The sequence below is a fragment of the Eucyclogobius newberryi genome, unplaced genomic scaffold (assembly GCF_026437365.1).
Source record: "Eucyclogobius newberryi isolate DKJ021-1_F unplaced genomic scaffold, fEucNew1.0.hap1 SCAF_16, whole genome shotgun sequence".
Taxonomy (NCBI): domain Eukaryota; kingdom Metazoa; phylum Chordata; class Actinopteri; order Gobiiformes; family Gobiidae; genus Eucyclogobius; species Eucyclogobius newberryi.
Genome location: NW_027315790.1, coordinates 5,510,813 through 5,531,543, shown reverse-complemented (window position 1 = coordinate 5,531,543; position 20,731 = coordinate 5,510,813). Strand labels below are relative to the sequence as shown.

General features: G+C 45.5%; 1 protein-coding gene and 1 long non-coding RNA gene across 2 annotated transcripts in view; both read right to left on the bottom strand.

The window, feature by feature from the left end:
- Positions 1-8,525, bottom strand: part of col28a1a (collagen, type XXVIII, alpha 1a) — a 30,010-nt gene extending 21,485 nt beyond the window's left edge. Inside the window, exons 1-10 of the mRNA XM_072448396.1 lie at positions 8,411-8,525; positions 5,731-6,029; positions 3,044-3,310; positions 2,871-2,891; positions 2,722-2,781; positions 1,901-1,954; positions 1,759-1,803; positions 1,560-1,586; positions 1,399-1,443; positions 1,279-1,323 (exon numbers count right to left, since the gene is read on the bottom strand). Of these exons, the coding sequence (XP_072304497.1) occupies positions 1,279-1,323; positions 1,399-1,443; positions 1,560-1,586; positions 1,759-1,803; positions 1,901-1,954; positions 2,722-2,781; positions 2,871-2,891; positions 3,044-3,310; positions 5,731-6,029; positions 8,411-8,525 (978 nt within the window). The remainder of the gene's footprint in view (positions 1-1,278; positions 1,324-1,398; positions 1,444-1,559; positions 1,587-1,758; positions 1,804-1,900; positions 1,955-2,721; positions 2,782-2,870; positions 2,892-3,043; positions 3,311-5,730; positions 6,030-8,410) is intronic.
- LOC140361608 (uncharacterized) overlaps positions 1-16,931 on the bottom strand; it is a 188,167-nt gene extending 171,236 nt beyond the window's left edge. Inside the window, exon 1 of the long non-coding RNA XR_011927028.1 lies at positions 16,791-16,931. This is a non-coding gene — a long non-coding RNA (uncharacterized lncRNA). The remainder of the gene's footprint in view (positions 1-16,790) is intronic.
- Positions 16,932-20,731: the final 3,800 nt, after the last annotated feature.

The window sequence follows — 20,731 nt, the reverse complement described above, 5'->3', positions numbered from 1 at the left end:
TCTGGTGGGGCTCTGGTGGGCTCTGGTGGGGCTCTGGTGGGGCTCTGGTGGGCTCTGGTGGGGCTCTGGTGGGCTCTCTGGTGGGCTCTGGTGGGCTCTGGTGGGCTCTGGTGGGCTCTCTGGTGGGCTCTGGTGGGCTCTGGTGGGCTCTCTGGTGGGCTCTGGTGGGCTCTGGTGGGCTCTCTGGTGGGCTCTGGTGGGGCTCTGGTGGGCTCTCTGGTGGGCTCTCTGGTGGGCTCTGGTGGGGCTCTGGTGGGCTCTCTGGTGGGGCTCTGGTGGGCTCTCTGGTGGGGCTCTGGTGGGCTCTGGTGGGGCTCTGGTGGGCTCTCTGGTGGGCTCTGGTGGGCTCTGGTGGGCTCTGGTGGGGCTCTGGTGGGCTCTCTGGTGGGCTCTGGTGGGCTCTGGTGGGCTCTCTGGTGGGCTCTGGTGGGGCTCTGGTGGGCTCTCTGGTGGGCTCTCTGGTGGGCTCTGGTGGGGCTCTGGTGGGCTCTCTGGTGGGCTCTGGTGGGCTCTGGTGGGCTCTGGTGGGCTCTCTGGTGGGCTCTCTGGTGGGCTCTGGTGGGCTCTGGTGGGCTCTGGTGGGCTCTGGTGGGCTCTCTGGTGGCCAGCTACACTACAGGAGGATAAGGCCTAATCCACAACTCACATTCCTCATGTGCAGGTCATGTGTGACAGTCAGACAGACTGACCGCTGCACATGGGAAGTGGTCACTGATCGAAAACTATATATTCAACACTTCTGATCCCTGACCCCAGACCATGACCCACCATGGACCTATTATAAGATCTTATACTTCCTCGACCACAATAGTCATTGTGATTCCCATCACTCGGTGATGAGGTGGGCCTCATCAGTTTATCTGTCATTTGTATTCAACAGCCCATTCTGAACCGTAAGCACACATTTTAATGTGTATTCTACAGTATTCCATTACTAATGTAATTATTGCGGTTTGAAGTTTTAATTTATATGAATGTTTATACATTCTTATGGTACTTTTTATTTTTTTAAAAAGAGGTCTCGATCTCAATGGGTTGGATATAGGTTAGTAATAAAATAAAATAATAATCTAGAAAAGTGAAAATGCATTTACTCTCTCTGCACCTCGTCCCTATTACAGGAGGCGTATGCTGAATTTATCATATGCACTCTTGAAATGCTTTTATTTTATTGGCTGGTTGCAAACAACCCCTAATTAGAGAACACTCCAACATGCAGTGTGTCAAATGTATGTGTCCAATGTGTAGGGAAACATGTTAGAGACGTTTGATAATCACCTTGTCTCCTTTAGGGCCTGCAGGACCTGGAACTCCACTTGTTCCCTAAAATATATCATCAGAGAAAGTTATTGAAAAAAAAAAATGCTTATAGTACAAAAACACACATTAGAGTCTCACCTCTTGGCCTTTTTTCCCAGGAGCACCACATTCACCACGTTCACCCTAAAATAAAATAATTTTAATCTGGCACTGATCCAAACTCCCAGCCAAACAGGGAGCTGCAGACGCGATCTGTAGCTATAGCAACGCTGCAAAATAGTGGAGTATTTTATACATACCTTCTCTCCTTTGCTGCCGGGTCGACCCTAAGGAAAGGAAAACATACTGCCATTATATTCATACATTCTCACTCAACCTCACCGATACAGTAAGTCACAGGTGTAATACACACTTTCACACACACTTGTCCTCATCAGACTCCAACTACACTGTGTTATGTCTATTACTAGCAACAATATTATAGTTCTGTGTAGTTACCTCAAGACCCTCCATTCCTGGCCTTCCGTTAATCCCCGGCTCGCCCTGTGTGGAAGCAGCCCAGACAAAACAGCACATCAAAGCACTGCCCATGGATTCATTCTGTTACCAACAGTGGATTTGGGGAACAATAGAGACTTACGCGAGAGCCCTTTGGACCTGGAGGACCATCTGATCCCGGCTCGCCTAGTTTTCCCTGCATGAAAGTACATCAGAAGTTCAAAAAAAAAAGATGGTTCAGGCCCTTTTCACAGCGCGAGTCAGGCAGGACAGTGAGGGTGACCTGTCTGTGGCCCCTGCAGAACAAACCGGGACTCCAGCCTAATCCACCCTCCTTGACCTCCGCAGCTCCACACAGCGGCTCTCTGTGGCGCTCTGATGCACCTGCTACACTTGCATTGTGGGAAACATGTCCACCTGCTGCAGAGGTCAGAGCCCGGTCACTGAGCGAGCGCGCACGGTCACGCACTGGTCCAGCACTGGTCCAGCACTGACTTTAAACTCTGTCCAACCACTGGTCAAAGTCATTGTTTCTATTCAAATACATTCTGAAGGCTGAAATATGGTGACGGCTTCTAGATTGAGAATATTTATGAATAAAGTGCATTATTAACTAAAACGAGAAATTGTTATTCTTGTTGACATTTTGAATTAATATGTCTTTGTTCTAAAAATATTTTCATATGTAGTGTAGCATCTGTTTTGTCTAGATCATTATTACGATGATCAAAATATGACTATTTTTTATATCTGACTTGTCACGATTAGTCCATTAATCATTGCAGCTCTAGTCTCAACGGCACTTTGCAAATTAATACTTTTTTATATTCGATCATTTCAGTTTCAAATTAGCCACCGTTAATAAAGCAATCTCTTCAATTATATTTTTATTTTCATATAATGAAAAGTAGGCATATTATGACTATTTTAAATGTCTGATTCAAAATGTCTGTAGAGACTTACTGGGCTTCCAGAAGGGCCCCGCTCACCTCGGTCACACAGACACGACTTGGGCTGTGGACACTAAAACATATGTATGAGGAAAATATTATGAGGAAAACATACTTAGTAAGATTTGTATATAATAAATGAATATATATAATTAGACTTACCCCTGTATTTACAATAGCATCCTGAAAGAAACAAGAACAAGACAGAATCAATGTTCAAGCATTCTAAAGCATTCAGCCGAGGCTACGTTTGAAAACATGTTTGGTCCAGGTCCAGGACAGAGAATTCCTGGTGCTTTGTGTTATTAAAGCAGCAGTAAGTGACCTGGACTGACCATTTGACTGAGGAGTCTGTCCCCCAGCTGGCCATCCATGAGGCTGAGGACGTGTTGCTGTGGGGGGGCACTGGCGATGGAGCGCAGCCTGGTGCTCAAGGGTCCCTCCCCGGGCAGAGCGGACAGGCGCACAGTGAACACTCGGATGTTGTGCTGCTTGGCCTCTGCTGCAGCGGTCACTGCACTGGGGCTGCGCGGGTGGTCAGTGCCATCGGTCATCAGCACCGCCACCCTCAGACTGCTGGGGGATGTCTCCCGCACAAACACCTGCCACAACACACGCATTTACACACAACATTACACACAACATTACACACACATTTACACACATATTACACACACATTTACACACATTACACACAACCTTACACACAAATTTACACACAACATTACACACAACATTACACACACATTTACACACATATTACACACACATTTACACACAACATTACACACAACCTTACACACACATTTACACACAACATTGCACACAACCTTACACACACATATTACACACAACAGTACACACAACATATTACACACATATTACACACAACCTTACACACACATATTACACACAACAGTACACACAACATATTACACACATATTACACACACATATTACACACATTTACACACAACATTACACACACATTTACACACAACATTACACACAACCTTACACACACATATTACACACACATATTACACACATATTACACACAACATTACACACAACATATTACACACATATTACACACACATATTACACACACATATTACACACAACATATTACACACAACATATGAGTGTCATATTATTACACACAGTGTGCTTTTTATTTTACAATAAACAATACTTGTGTGTTCCTGAAATGATCCAAGTATGATTTATGGATCTTAACTGGACTGTTCCCTCTCCTCAGGTATAAGACCCTCTCACCAGCACAGGACTGTTCCCTCTCCTCAGGTATAAGACCCTCTCACCAGCACAGGACTGTTCCCTCTCCTCAGGTATAAGACCCTCTCACCAGCACTGGACTGTTCCCTCTCCTCAGGTATAAGACCCTCTCACCAGCACAGGACTGTTCCCTCTCCTCAGGTATAAGACCCTCTCACCAGCACAGGACTGTTCCCTCTCCTCAGGTATAAGACCCTCTCACCAGCACAGGACTGTTCCCTCTCCTCAGGTATAAGACCCTCTCACCAGCACAGGACTGTTCCCTCTCCTCAGGTATAAGACCCTCTCACCAGCACTGGACTGTTCCCTCTCCTCAGGTATAAGACCCTCTCACCAGCACAGGACTGTTCCCTCTCCTCAGGTATAAGACCCTCTCACCAGCACTGGACTGTTCCCTCTCCTCAGGTATAAGACCCTCTCACCAGCACAGGACTGTTCCCTCTCCTCAGGTATAAGACCCTCTCACCAGCACTGGACTGTTCCCTCTCCTCAGGTATAAGACCCTCTCACCAGCACAGGACTGTTCCCTCTCCTCAGGTATAAGACCCTCTCACCAGCACTGGACTGTTCCCTCTCCTCAGGTATAAGACCCTCTCACCAGCACTGGACTGTTCCCTCTCCTCAGGTATAAGACCCTCTCACCAGCACAGGACTGTTCCCTCTCCTCAGGTATAAGACCCTCTCACCAGCACTGGACTGTTCCCTCTCCTCAGGTATAAGACCCTCTCACCAGCACAGGACTGTTCCCTCTCCTCAGGTATAAGACCCTCTCACCAGCACAGGACTGTTCCCTCTCCTCAGGTATAAGACCCTCTCACCAGCACAGGACTGTTCCCTCTCCTCAGGTATAAGACCCTCTCACCAGCACAGGACTGTTCCCTCTCCTCAGGTATAAGACCCTCTCACCAGCACTGGACTGTTCCCTCTCCTCAGGTATAAGACCCTCTCACCAGCACAGGACTGTTCCCTCTCCTCAGGTATAAGACCCTCTCACCAGCACTGGACTGTTCCCTCTCCTCAGGTATAAGACCCTCTCACCAGCACAGGACTGTTCCCTCTCCTCAGGTATAAGACCCTCTCACCAGCACAGGACTGTTCCCTCTCCTCAGGTATAAGACCCTCTCACCAGCACTGGACTGTTCCCTCTCCTCAGTTATAAGACCCTCTCACCAGCACAGGACTGTTCCCTCTCCTCAGGTATAAGACCCTCTCACCAGCACTGGACTGTTCCCTCTCCTCAGGTATAAGACCCTCTCACCAGCACAGGACTGTTCCCTCTCCTCAGGTATAAGACCCTCTCACCAGCACAGGACTGTTCCCTCTCCTCAGGTATAAGACCCTCTCACCAGCACAGGACTGTTCCCTCTCCTCAGGTATAAGACCCTCTCACCAGCACAGGACTGTTCCCTCTCCTCAGGTATAAGACCCTCTCACCAGCACAGGACTGTTCCCTCTCCTCAGGTATAAGACCCTCTCACCAGCACAGGACTGTTCCCTCTCCTCAGGTATGGACTGTTCCCTCTCCTCAGGTATAAGAACCTCTCACCAGCACAAGACTGTTCCCTCTCCTCAGGTATAAGACCCCTCTCACCAGCACTGGACTGTTCCCTCTCCTCAGGTATGGACTGTTCCCTCTCCTCAGGTATGGACTGTTCCCTTTCCTCAGGTATGGACTGTTCCCTCTCCTCAGGTATAAGACAACATGGACAGTATTGCTTTGACATACCTTGGTAGCATTAGCAATAGCATAGGCAGAATACGAGCCATGTCCGATGAACCTCATGGAGGCGACCCTGCTCTGGAACACGTCCACGTCCTGCCAGTCTCTGAAGTTGTGCTCCAGGGCCACGGTGCTGCTGTACTGCAGGGCCCCCAGGCGGACCCTCATCCTCCAGCCCGCGGAGTGGAGCTGCACCAGCCGAGGGCCCAAGCTCGAAACGAAGTCCTTCTGACGCTGGAACAGATGACCTTTGGCCGTCTCGGAGCTGTCCACCATGAACAGGACCTCCAGCGGGCACACCAGCACTGCACACGTTATAGGCATCACCATCTTACAGTTCATGACTTAACAACACGAGGATGAAAATATGGAGCTCAGAAACTCCTGGAAAACGTAAATTAGTGACAGAGTGAGAAAACAGTTAGAGATGTCACAAGTAGGTAAAACATCCCGTAGGCTCGAGAAGAAAAATGTGATTAAATAAAAGACTTGTAAAAGATAAGATAATCCTTTATTGTCCACACATGGGGAAATTGCATTGTTGCAACGCAGGTAGATACAGAGGAAAAGGACATAAAACTTACAGGAAATTACTTTTAATAGAAGAACTCTTATAAACAAAAACTCCTATTGACAAAATCTTTCATTTCTTAATAAGGAATTGAGGGGGAAAATAAAGATATATATAATAGAAGATAATACTAAAAATAATGGTAAAATAAACACTCTATTTTCATCATTATTGCTTTTTATCAATTTTTTTTATTTTTTTATATTTGTATTATTATTAATTATTATTCGGGGAGGCCATGGAGGAGGACTATCGGTCGGCACCAAAGAAATTCTGGCAAACCGTCCGGCGCCTCAGGAGGGGGAAGCAGTGTCTCACCAACACCGTTTACGGTGCGGGTGGAGGCCTGCTGACCTCGACTGGGGATGTCGTCGGACGGTGGAAGGAATACTTTGAGGATCTCCTTAATCCCTCAGTCACGTCTTCCGAAGAGGAAGTAGAGACCGGGGACTCGGAGGCTGGCTCATCCATCACCCAAGCTGAAGTCACTGAGGTTGTTCGCAAACTCCTCGGTGGCAGGGCTCCAGGGGTGGATGAGATCCGCCCTGAGCACCTAAAGTATCTGGATGTTGTAGGACTGTCTTGGTTGACACGTCTCTGCAACATCGCGTGGCGTTCGGGGACCGTGCCTCTGGACTGGCAGACAGGGGTGGTGGTCCCTCTGTTCAAGAAGGGGGACCGGAGGGTGTGTTCCAACTACAGAGGGATCACACTCCTCAGCCTCCCAGGTAAGGTCTATTCCAAGGTACTGGAGAGGAGAATCCGACCGATAGTCTAACCTCGGATTCAGGAGGAGCAGAGTGGTTTTCGTCCCGGTCGTGGAACACTGGACCAGCTCTATACCCTCCATCGGGTGCTCGAGGGTTCATGGGAGTTTGCCCAACCAGTCCAATGTGCTTTGTGGATCTGGAGAAGGCTTTCGACCGTGTCCCTCGGGATGTCCTTTGGGGGGTGCTCCGGGAGTACGGGGTCCGGGGCCCTTTGCTCAGGGCTGTCCGGTCCCTGTATGACCGGAGCAGGAGCTGTGTTCGCATTGCCGGCAGTAAGTCAGACCTGTTTCCAGTGCATGTTGGACTCCGCCAGGGCTGCCCTTTGTCACCGGTTCTGTTCATAATTTTTATGGACAGAATTTCTAGGCGCTCAGGGGTCGGAGGGTGTCCGGTTTGGGGACCACAGGATTCCATCTCTGCTGTTTGCAGACGATGTTGTCCTGATTGCTCCATCAAAGCCGGACCTGCAACATGCACTGGGACGGTTTGCAGCCAAGTGTGAAGCGGCTGGGATGAGAATCAGCACCTCCAAATCCGAGGCCATGGTTCTCGACCGGAAAAAGGTGGCTTGCCCTCTCCAGGTGGGTGGGGTGTCCTTGCCCCAAGTGGAGGAGTTCAGGTATCTCGGGGTCTTGTTCACGAGTGAGGGAAGGATGGAGCGTGAGATCGACAGGGGGATCGGTGCAGCGGCTGCAGTGATGCAGACGCTGCATCGGACCGTTGTGGTAAAGAGGGAGCTGAGCCGAAAGGCAAAGCTCTCTATTTACCGGTCGGTCTACGTTCCTGCCCTCACCTATGGTCATGAGCTTTGGGTAGTGACCGAAAGAACAAGATCGCGGATACAAGCGGTCGAAATGAGTTTCCTCCGCCGTGTGGCTGGGCGCTCCCTTAGAGATAAGGTGAGGAGCTCGGCCACACGGGGGGAGCTCGGAGTAGAGCCGCTGCTCCTCCACGTCGAGAGGAGCCAGCTGAGGTGGCTCGGGCATCTGTTCCGGATGCCTCCTGGGCGCCTCCCTCGGGAGGTGTTTCAGGCATGTTCCACCGGGAAGAGGCCCCGGGGAAGACCCAGGACACGCTGGAGAGACTATGTCTCTCGGCTGGCCTGGGAACGCCTCGGGATCCCCCCGGAGGAGTTAGAGGAAGTGTCTGGGGAGTAGGAAGTCTGGGAGTCCCTGCTCAGACTGCTGCCCCCGCGACCCGGCCCCGGATAAAGCGGCAGAAGATGGATGGATGGATGGATTATTATTATTTTTTATATTTTTGCTTTTTCTATTTGTATTATTTTTTATATTTTCATCAGTTATGTGTGACATTATTAGTCATGTGATCCATGAGAGAAACAAACCTTTGGCTTCGTTCATCAACACGCGGTTATCGTCTCGTGGACCTTTCCTTCTTTTCTGCTGACACTGGATTAAACGTGACGAGGCCAAAAGCAGAAGGAGGCGGAGCAGGATCATGGTCGCTCTACAGCCCTCAACAGGAACCTTGGAGACACATAGTTTGGCTTGAGTTGAGTTACTTCAACTGTAAAGTCAAGTCTTTACAAAATCACATTAAAGGAGACATATTTTTCTGGCACTTTGTAATAAACTATAACACACTGTACATACATTAGATGACTTTTTATTCATTGTAAACGGCAAACTTGATCTAAAAAGGCTTTGTGTGATTTTGCTCGAAGGCTTTTTTTGACAGCTTTAAATGGGGAGCGAAAGGTAGAGACATTCTGCAAATGCTCAAGGCGAACTCACAATGCTGCAGTGGTAGAAACCAGAGACGGACACACAACATTCTCTATCGCTGCTCCAACATGAGTCAAACATTATGAATTGAATTATGAAGCCAGTAGAGCCGATATAAAACCTTTATTTCATGATATATATGTCATCTATAACAGGTAAAAGAGGATGTTGAGGGTCATTAGATTCTTACCCCAAACACAAGTTCAGTAATCTCAACAAGTTAGTTAGCCTTTAGCTCACATGCTACATTTACACACTAACAAATATTTAAAGATAAACACCAACAGGTTTACATGTCCACTCAACAATTACTTTTAACAAGACTTTGACCTAAACGTGGTTGGCACCAGCTCAAACCCTCAAGGTTATTTACAACATGCACTTTTTTACAGGCTATTGCTAATGACTAATGACTAATGGCTAATGGCTAATGGCTAATGGGGAAAATGGCAGACTCCGGAGTCCCTCAAATCTTCCCGGACGAGGCGAGTTGCTCCGTGAGCGATCGTATCTGCATGGAAGACTTTTCCTCCACATTGGAAACACCACAGTCCCATCAAAGTACATGACATTCTGACATTTCCAACCAGTGGCGCCTCCAGGGTTTTGAAACAAGAGTGACCAAGGGGTGGCCGAAAGTACATCACAAATCACATTTCTGATCATTTGGTGCACTTTTGGGGGGTATTTTTGGTAATTTTGTAAAGTGCTATTAAAATACTCACAGTCACAGTCGGCCGAGATTTGAAGTGGTGAACCAGCTCTGATTATCATAAATGTCATCTTTTGTATTGTTTTTACTGTGACATTGACGACACGGACAAAGGATACTTGGATAATATATGTTTGAAGAATGATCCGGTTTAGACTGCTGCCCCCGCGACCCGGCCCCGGATAAAGCGGTAGCAAATGGATGGATGGATGGAATGATCGGGTCCTGGCCCCCCCGGGACACCCCTTGGAGGCGCCCCTGTTTCAAATACAGTTCTTTTCTCCTAATACTGACTTTATGGAGTCTTGACAGGATGTAATAACAATACTTACTTGCTACACCACTGGTTAGATGCCTAAAAAAGATTATGATTTAGATTTGATCACTATTCAAGAAGTTGGTATCTATATATATATATATATATATATATATATATATATATATATATATATATATATATATATATATATATATATATATATATATATATATATATATACACGTAACTAAAGTAGTTCATAGTTTATGTTTGAGCATAGAGCTGTATGAAATAGACACAGATCATCACAGGGAACATTACATTTGTATTGCACAGCAGGCTGCTCTTGTTCAAATATCAAATCAAAATGACAGAAAAAGTTAATTCGATTTAGTGCAATCAATGACTGTAGTGAAAGAGTCTGGTGTAGGACCAGTTTCCCAAACTTTGCCTTCCACTCGACAGTCAAACAATAATGTATGAACATTTAACAGGTTCATCTGCTGAGATGTAAACCCTCTCAATGAACACAAGAGGGAGACAAAACAACCTCCAAGAAGCAACAGACACCAGGAATACTGCAGGAGGAACTAAGAAAGTATCCACAAAGCATTTGAAGGATTTGTGTATTAGACACTATATGAAAAACTGTTTTGTCTGTTTAAATATATACACTGTTATGTGCAAATAATGTTGTCCAACTTGCACTAAATCTATATTTCATTGAATCCACTTGAAATGGGATTTAAATTGGACAATGTAACTTCTAAGGCCGTTTTCTCCAGATGCATTGTTTTCACGATGATCAACCTCAACTTCTATCTTGTACTCAACACAATTTTGAAGGATAATGCTCAACGATTTGTAGATATGAGCCTGATTTATTAAAATGTCTTAATCTAATGTCTCCAAACACTCAGATCTACTTTACACACACTTATTAGAGCCTTTCAGAGTTGCAGTTCCAATGCAGTGAAGAAAGTTGTAAAGAACGTTACATAGGTGAGACGAAACAGCCTCTACACAAGAGGCTTTATCAGCACAGAAGAAATACAAGTTCAGGACCACAGAGCGCCGTGCATCTGCATCTTGAAGCCTCTAATCACTCGTTTGAAGACGGTGAGGTGAAGGTTTTAAGCAGGGAGAAAAGATGGTTTGAAAGAGGAGTCAAGGAAGCTATTTTTGTTAAAAAAGAAAGACCTTCTTTAAACAGAAATGGAGGGCTAAGGTTTAATCTTCCTGTTATTTATAATGGGTTACTGAACCCCTGGAAAGGTAGAGGACCAGGACCAGGACACTTAGATGCTAATCAGGTACTCAGGGTGGTTGAGCCAGGGTCTCACAAAGACAAAGAGGATTCTAATAGCCCATTAAGACTCTGAATAGGCTCGGTAGATACAAGGGGGGAGTTTCTGTTGAAACAAACAACTCCTTCTACTTCAGGAAGGCTCCTCCCAATGGGCGGGTCTTAGCACAGAACAGTATTAATATCGGAGTTCTCGATCTAAATTCTTTTATTGACAATGACTCTTGGATGAGAGTCGAAACGTCTATTTTTGCTAACTGAGTCCAGATGACTACAACTGAAGCTTTTTCTACTATGGAACACGCCTGGACGAATGAGGGATTACACCGACATCCTTTTAAATAAAAAATCAAACTACTGACAAACCAGATATTATTCAAATCTAATAGAAGTCAACAAAAGTAACACTAAATTCCTTTTCAGCACTGTAGCTAGGCTAACAAACTGTCACAGTGCAGTAGAGCCCTCAATCCCAGCTACACTTAGCTCTGATGATTTCCTCCTATTTTTTCACAATAAAATAAAAACAATCAGAGATAAATTAGATGAAATTACCCCCGCTATTAGCCCTGAACTAGCCCAAGCTGTAAATCTAACGTCTCATATAAATCCACCTGTAAACTTAGAAAGGTTCACAGCTGCTGATCAAGCAGAGATAACTTCAGCCATTATGTCCTCTAAAAGCTCAACTTGTGTCCTAGACCCCATTCCAAGCAGACTCCTCAAAGACATTCTTCCCCTAATTATAGACTCTATTCTTAATATAATAAATACTTCACTCGAAAGTGGCTATGTTCCACAGTCCTTCAAACATGCAGTCATTAAACCTCTTCTGAAAAAGCCTAATCTAGATCCCGACCTATTGGTAAACTACAGACCTATTTCAAATCTTCCCTTCGTCTCTAAAATCCTTGAAAAAGTTGTAGTAAAACAGCTTTGTCGCCACCTGCAGGACAATAACTTATTTGAAGTCTTCCAGTCAGGGTTCAGAGCCCACCACAGCACTGAAACTGCACTAGTTAAAGTCACAAATGATTTGTTATTAGCCGCTGACGATGGACTGGTCTCAATCCTGGTTCTGTTGGACCTCAGCGCAGTGTTTGACACCATCGACCACAACATTCTACTGCAGAGGTTAGAATGTGATGTAGGTGTTGGAGGAACAGCCCTCAGCTGGTTTAAATCCTATCTATCTGATAGGTTCCAATTTGTTAATGTAAACCAGAGCTCCTCACCAAGCTCTAAAGTAATTTACGGTGTGCCACAGGGTTCGGTACTCGGTCCAATTCTGTTTACTCTTTATATGCTGCCATTAGGCAACATTATCAGAAAGCATGGCATTAACTTCCACTGCTATGCAGATGACACTCAGCTGTATTTATCAATGAAACCTGATCAGAGCGATCAAGTAGACAGACTTAGTACTTGTGTGAAGGAGATAAAAACCTGGATGACACTAAACTACCTGCTTCTTAACCCTGAAAAAACCGAGGTCATTGTGCTTGGCCCTAAGCATCTACGAGACGCTCTATCTGAGCAGATAGTCACACTGGACAATGTCAGTGTAGCCTCCAGTTCTACTGTAAGAAACCTTGGAGTCTTATTTGACCAGGAGCTCTCATTTAAAGCTCATATAAATCAAGCTTGTAAAACAGCCTATTTCCATTTGCGCAACATCGCCAAAATCAGAAGAATCCTGCCTAAAAGTGATGCCGAAAAACTTATCCATGCATTTGTAACGACTAGATTAGACTACTGTAACTCCCTGCTTGCAGCGTGTCCTAAAAGCTCCATAAAAAGCTTTCAACTGGTTCAAAATGCAGCAGCAAGATTACTAACAGGAACAAAAAGAAGAGAGCACATTACGCCAGTGCTGAAGTCTCTTCACTGGCTCCCCGTCGAGTCTAGAATCAAATTCAAAATTCTACTCTTGACCTACAAAGCCATAAATGACATGGCCCCATCCTACCTCAAAGATGCTATAGAACCATATCATCCAAACAGAGCTCTTCGCTCTCAGAATGCCGGCCTTCTGGTGGTCCCAAGAGTCTCTAAAAGTACTGTAGGAGGTAGAGCGTTTAGCTACCAAGCTCCTGTGTTATGGAATCAGCTCCCGACCCATGTTAAATATGCTGACACAGTCTCTTCATTTAAGTCCAGGCTTAAAACGTTCCTCTTCGAAATCGCTTATGGTCAGACTAGTTAGGAACAGAAACATAAACCCACAGCTTCAGCTACGCTGCCCTAGGAGTAACTATGCTGGGGGAAGTATGACAGCTTGAGCACTATCCTCTTCTTCTTCTGACTACTTATGCTATCAAACAATATTTATTTTTTGATTCCACTTGCAAACTGTTCACCGCCTTCTTTTCTTTCTCTCACTCCTGAGGACCTGTGGACCCAGATGCCCCTCCCCTGGTGAAGTGGTCCCTGCCCTGTGTGGACGGTCCCTCATCTGCCTGAGGAGTGGGTCCAGCTCGCCCCCGACGGTCCCTCATCTGCCTGAAGAGTGGGTCCAGTTCGCCTCAGACGGTCCCTCATCTGCCTGAAGAGTGGGTCCAGCTCGCCTCAGACGGTCCCTCATCTGCCTGAAGAGTGGGTCCAGCTCGCCTCAGACGGTCCCTCATCTGCCTGAAGAGTGGGCCCAGCTTGCCTCCGACGGTCCCTCATCTGCCTGAAGAGTGGGTCCAGTTCGCCTCAGACGGTCCCTCATCTGCCTGAAGAGTGGGTCCAGCTCGCCTCAGACGGTCCCTCATCTGCCTGAAGAGTGGGTCCAGCTCGCCTCAGACGGTCCCTCTTCTGCCTGAAGAGTGGGTCCAGTTCGCCTCAGTCGGTCCCTCATCTGCCTGAAGAGTGGGTCCAGCTTGCCTCAGTCGGTCCCTCATCTGCCTGAAGAGTGGGTCCAGTTCGCCTCAGTCGGTCCCTCATCTGCCTGAAGAGTGGGTCCAGCTCGCCTCAGACGGTCCCTCATCTGCCTGAAGAGTGGGTCCAGCTCGCCTCAGACGGTCCCTCTTCTGCCTGAAGAGTGGGTCCAGTTCGCCTCAGTCGGTCCCTCATCTGCCTGAAGAGTGGGTCCAGCTTGCCTCAGTCGGTCCCTCATCTGCCTGAAGAGTGGGTCCAGTTCGCCTCAGTCGGTCCCTCATCTGCCTGAAGAGTGGTTCCAGCTCCAGTCTCCCTCATGTCCGTCTGTGAGAGTGGGATCTCTCCTTCACTGGAACTCCTCCAGGTTTCTACGCTTTTTTCCCAAAGAGGTTTTTTTTGTAGTTTTTCCTGGCCGAGAAGGAGAGTCTAAGGACAGAGGACCCTGGGACATCGTCCCTCGCCACCACAGACATTGTCTGACTTCATCGCCACCACAGACATTGTCTGACTTCATCGCCACCACAGACATTGTTGATTCATTTCTCCCTGTGGCCCTCTGAGGCAACTGTTGTTGTGATTTTGGGCCTTACAAAAATAAATTGATTTGATTTGATTTGATTCTACACTGGAAATGCTAAATGTTGTCTATTTTTTGTAATCAAGACCTAAAAACAACAGCAGTTAGAGCGGATGGATTAACATGGTCAGTTAATCATTGAAAATATGATGGTCTGCTTCACTTTTGCTTCACTTCCATTTTGTACTTTTTGACATTCTAAGGTCAACAAAATTAAGTAAAAGGTTTAAAAACCTGGCTCTTTCCACATTTCAAATCAGTCCCAAATATTTATGATTCTGTCAATTTTTACAGATGAAAACTCAATGACAAACATAAAAAAACACGTATTTCTTTCAATTATGATAGTAAACTACAGAATAAATCAAATTTTATAACCCACATTTAGCAAAGAAATCAGCAAAAAATATTATGTTTTAGCAATTTTACATTTTTTTCCTTTTCCATGGAAGATTTGTACGTTTCCTAGGAATTTTCCACACCTTTGAAATCAATTTGTTTATCATAACCTTCTATTGTATGGTCCATCTACGCTGCAATTTATTACACACAATGCATTGATAGTGTTTCCCACAATAACACTAGAGGGCGCTAACAGAGTCTGCCCAAAGTATCTCAATGTTCTGACCAAACATCTGACCCAAACTGTGACCCAAAAAATGTGAACAAGATACATATATGTACAAAAAGCAGAAGCGTCAATCAATTAATCAACTAAACAACGAAAGAAGTCATTTGTGTACTATTTGGGTTTAAGTGTGTATAACAAGTTTTTATAATGTTCTAATTTTCACTTGATCATGTAGCAGTTTGTGAAGTTTAAAAATCTGTTGAAAATGACAGGAAGTAGAGCTGAGAGAGAGACTCCAATACAAACGTTTAGTACAATTTTCCCTTTTCATATATTTTCTATTATCAGATTACAATGAATGTGTACATTAGGGGTTTTAGTCGAGTCTAGAATATGGTTGCTAGGAAACAGGTCAGGAATTTCATGTCATGGAAGTAAAATTACAAGCCTAAAAAATTGCTAAACTTGGAAAAAATGTGTAATTTTTTTTAGGGAAATCTTAACTGTGATTTTCTTAAATGTGTTTTAGTAAAATTGTATAATTCAACCTGTCACAGTAAGCTACCTCTTACAAAGAGTTATTCTATAAATACAACAACAGTATGAATTTAAAAAAGAAAAGAAAAGCTTTTCTTCTTCTTGTGAACCCAAACTCATGTCTCGTAGAACATTGGCTATAATTACTATAGTAGTAAGATAGTAAAAATATAAAAAAATTATAAAAACAAGGATTCTGTTTAGGATATTTAGCTTATGCCATACACCAAACTGTATAATCTTGTATTTAACATACATTTGACATTTGACATGGATTTGATCGATCTAATGCAAAATTTGAATTTTTACTTACACTTTTAACTAAAATCTAGTTTACTGTATTAAAATACTAACTAAGATATCCAAAATCCACAGCAAGAAATTAAAACTTGGCTCTGTTTTTCTAATTTGTCTTTTTTTTTACCCTTGAACTGCCTGAATTTTGAAAACATAACATAATTAAAAACTTCTAACACATTTTTTTAAAGTAAAATAAAGAAGTTTCAAAATAATATCTCTGAATCAAAGATGTTTTTCCTATTCCCCTGCAGTGTTTGGACCGACATTAAAGTGCAGTCGTGCCATGAGTCGTACCTGTCAGTTCGTAGCTAGTCCGTGAATGAGAGCAAAGAGAGAGCGGCAGCTGCTCCATGGATGTGCCCCTTCTTCCTTCAGAGAACCAGGACAGACAGAGGCGGGGGAGAGGCAGAGGGAGAGGCAGGGGGAGAGGCAGGGGGAGAGGCAGGAGAGAGGCAGGGGGAGAGGCAGGGGGAGAGGCAGGGGGAGAGGCAGGGGAGAGGCAGGGGGAGAGGCAGGGGGAGAGGCAGGGGGAGAGGCAGGGGGAGAGGCATGGGAGAGGCAGGGGGAGAGGCAGGGGGAGAGGCAGGGGGAGAGGCAGGGGAGAGGCAGGGGGAGAGGCAGGGGGAGAGGCATGGGAGAGGCAGGGGGAGAGGCAGGGGGAGAGGCAGGGGGAGAGGCAGGGGGAGAGGCAGGGGGAGAGGCAGGGGGAGAGGCATGGGAGAGGCAGGGGGAGAGGCAGGAGAGAGGCAGGGGGAGAGGCAGGGGGAGAGGCATGGAAGAGGCATGGGAGAGGCACACACACACACCCCCACACCCACACACACACACACCCACACACACACACACACACACCCACCCCCCCCCCCACACACACACACACACACACACACACACACACACACACACACACACACCCACATACACCCACACACACCCACACCCACACCCACACCCACACACACACACACACACACACACACACACACACACACACACACACACCTTCCGGAGGGGCCTTCACAGTACAACCATTGAGAGACTGACTTTTTATCTTACCTTGAGTCAAAAGTGTCTTCAGCTAGTTTTCGGTCGTCTCCAGCTTGGGGGGCTCTGGGCTTGTAGTTGGTGAGAAGCCGGTTCCCACTCCACACAGAGGCGGGGTTGTCGGAGAACTGCTGCTTCAGACGCGTATTGTACTGTGATCTAGCTCACGACACCTCCTTGCTACATTTATTGCATGTTAGCATCCATTTTGTGTTGACTCTAATGCTAATCCCCCATAAGGAATGAAGGGAGCAGGAAGTGGAGCTCCACGTTTTTAATAAATCAGAAACTAGCCGGTCGGTTTCGTGAAAAGGGAACCAACTGCTTAAAAGTGACATATTATGCTTTTTCCCCACTTATTGAATTATTACATTTTGCTCATTGTAAACAACAATATTGATCTAGAACAGCCTGATAACTAATAATGAGGAAAACCTGTTGCAAAGATTTTTTAAAAGTACAAAATGTCGCCTTTTTACTTTTTGTCCTTGAAATAGGAATGTTGAAACACAAAATTAATTGTGTTATAATTGTGGATATTAACTGAATTAGAGGCTGGACAAGCTAGTTCTTATGTTTAATCTATGGACAATGAACAAGTTGGGTCATTTATCTTCCTCACAAAAAGCTTTTATATCACCCAGACCAGGGTCATCGAGGGCTGCATATTAAATCAGGCTAAAATCAGTGGTCAGCACTGTCAATCATTCAAAAACGTAGCTAGTTTTAAAGTGCCACCACAGTCTAAACCTGCTTCCTGAGCTTTTATCAACAGGATTTTAGACTTCTGAGGGATGTTTGGACCTGACCAAACGTTCAAATGTTGAGGAGAAACATTTTGGAGGAAGAGCGTTCAGCCTTCCACCGACAGGAGAGAGTTGCTTTGAAGATCTTCCATTAGCTGCACTCATAATTCACATGGACAGGCCCAGGTAAGCCCCGCCCTCCAGTTCTAAGCATATATCAAAGGAATGTCAGTCACTGCTGCAGGAAGTTACCAACCAATCAATAAATATTGTCTGTCTGCGAGTTGAAACAGAAACAAACTTCTCAACTTTGAAGTGACCCTATAAATTATAAAAGCTGCAGTTTTTTGTGACTTTTTGGGACACTTGTAAAAAGCATTTTTCAGTGACTGCTTGATTTAAGTCCACTTAACCCGTCGTCATGTGACTGGAGGTGGAAGGAGGCCTTAATTAGATTGGTTGATAGAACTGCAACAAAACACAACTTCAGATTATGAATAATGCTGTAGAAAAAAACAGATGTATCAATTTGCAAAATATGAAGTGGCAGCCCCAAATTATGATCTTTTATCATATTTATGCATGACATAAGAAGCGGTATTCGTATTATTGACTTACATTTTATACAAATCAACTTATTTTTTTGGTTCTATCCCTCCATTCAGTCAGAAGTAAAAGTATGCAGGGCGTGACCAGGTGAGTGCGCACAGGTGCGTCCGACACCAAAACAGCAATAAATAAAACCATGATAGGCCTCTAGCTGTACTACTACTACTACTTATATATACACATACTCATATGAATTATATATACACAATATCCCTAATGCGGGGCAGAAGCTACAATAAAGTTAAAAAACAAGGTTATTGTTCAAATGTAAAATGGTTCCATCCCTTATTGCCGGTGGGCTCGTACATGCGCCTGGTCATTTTTGTGACAGGTTGGGGGTCTGTGGGTGCAAGTCTGGTGGGAATAGAGCAGAGCAAACAGCTCCGTGCTAACACAACACGCTCGCTTCCTGTCACATCTTTGGACAAAGCCTTCACCAGGACTCTGCTGTGGCCAGGCCAGGAAGTGCGGGTGTATTAGACTGTATTACATTCCATAACCACAGTGGTGCGTTCAAAAAGGGATTTCACAGGTTATTCCAGACCCAATTGTCAGTATTTTTGAGGAACTAAATAAGTATGGGAGGGTAGGTCTGTGGAATGGTTGGACGTAACATCATACATCATACACCACAACATAATTCAACTAAAGTTTCTGCCTTTAACAGTCTACAAGATCAATCTGGACAGACAGCTCTCAGTGAAAGCAGTCGGCAGGTTGGTCAAAGTGTAACAACAGGAACAAGCCGAGAACTCAAACTGTTGTTAAATCCAGACAGAGAAAAGCTTCTTCCTCGTCCTCAAATACACAACGAACTTCTATGTGCATGTTTAAAGAACAAAATAGTCTTTAAATCTACCAAAATATGCCAAATACATCTGTCGACGTCGTTTGTTTATACTGAATAAGTGAGGGTGCATGGTGGCAGAGTGGTTAGAGCGCTTCCTTCCAATAAGGAGATCGTGGGTTCGAGTCCCGGGCCAGCCCAACATCACATGGTCTCTGTGGGTGGAGTCTGCATGTCCTTCCTGTGTTACCGTAGCTTCTCTCCGGTTTCCTCCCACCGTCCAAACACATGCATGTGTTTGTCCGTCTGTCTATGTCTCTGCGACGAGCCGGCCCCTGTCCAGGGTGCACCCCGCCTCAGGCCCAAAGTCACTGGGACAGGCTCCAGTCACCCCCGACCCCTAACAGGAATGTGTGTGTCTGTGTGCAATATTGTGGTATGCGCTATAATGTATTCCCGTACATTTGAAAGGTATTTATTTTAATGTTTGTCCTTTTGTGACCTCATCCCTTGGGGAGAACGGACCTCAATTCGCCGTAGGCCTGACAGCCCGGGCCCTATCCTTCCTCCTCTCTGGGGCCGTTATAGGCATGTGATGGATGTGTCGAGGTTCGATGGAAACTTGCCTGCTGCGTCGTAAAGAACGGCAACGTTACGAGCGAACATGGTGTAAAAATGTGCTGTGCCCATCCTGGTGTGTAACGTGAACTGTTCGCCTCTGCAGGTATGTTCAGGGGCCGGCGCGCTTCAGAAGGACCGCTGCATATACATACAAGGATGAGTACATTTAAAAGCTGGTACGGACGAGTGGGTCAAGAATGAGCTCTTTATTTGACATTGTCGGAGTGTAAAACCTGTCCTGTTCTTAAGTTGTAAGAAGGATCGAAGGCAGTAACAATTTCAATAACAATCCAGTGTTACTCAACTGATTTGTTCCCTCGGGTGGCCGCCGATGTCGATATTTTTTCATACCCGGAGTCGTCAATGGTCGAAAAGCTCCGCCCATATCTTTGACTGATGTGTTGGGCCCATAACCCATAAGGGAAAAGTGGAATCACATTTTATGCTCTGTGCCCTCTTAAATAGTGAAAATACAGTTTTATAACGTTTCTTTAAGCATTTGCCCAGCCTACACTATGCAGGAGATATAAGGCCATTAACCGATACGCTAAAAAGGGCAAATATCGGCCCAACGATATCAGCCCTTGGCCCCGTCTCTGAAGAAACGCACCCTCCAGCAGCTCTGTTGGGGCCACAAGGCTAATCCAGTCCAGGCGCAGTAAAAGACCAGAGGACACTAAAGCATTGCCTGAACATAAAAGACCAGAGGACACTAAAGCATTGCCTGAACATAAAAGACCAGAGGACACTAAAGCATTGCCTGAACATAAAAGACCAGAGGACACTAAAGCATTGCCTGAACATAAAAGACCAGAGGACACTAAAGCATTGCCTGAACATAAAAGACCAGAGGACACTAAAGCATTGCCTAAACATTCCTTTTCAGAGAAATGTGATTCATATTCTGTGAAAAGATAAGGCCCAGTCCCACTGAAACTAGTCTGAAACTTGCTGTGCTAAATGTCAGATCCTTAGGTAACAAATCACTCT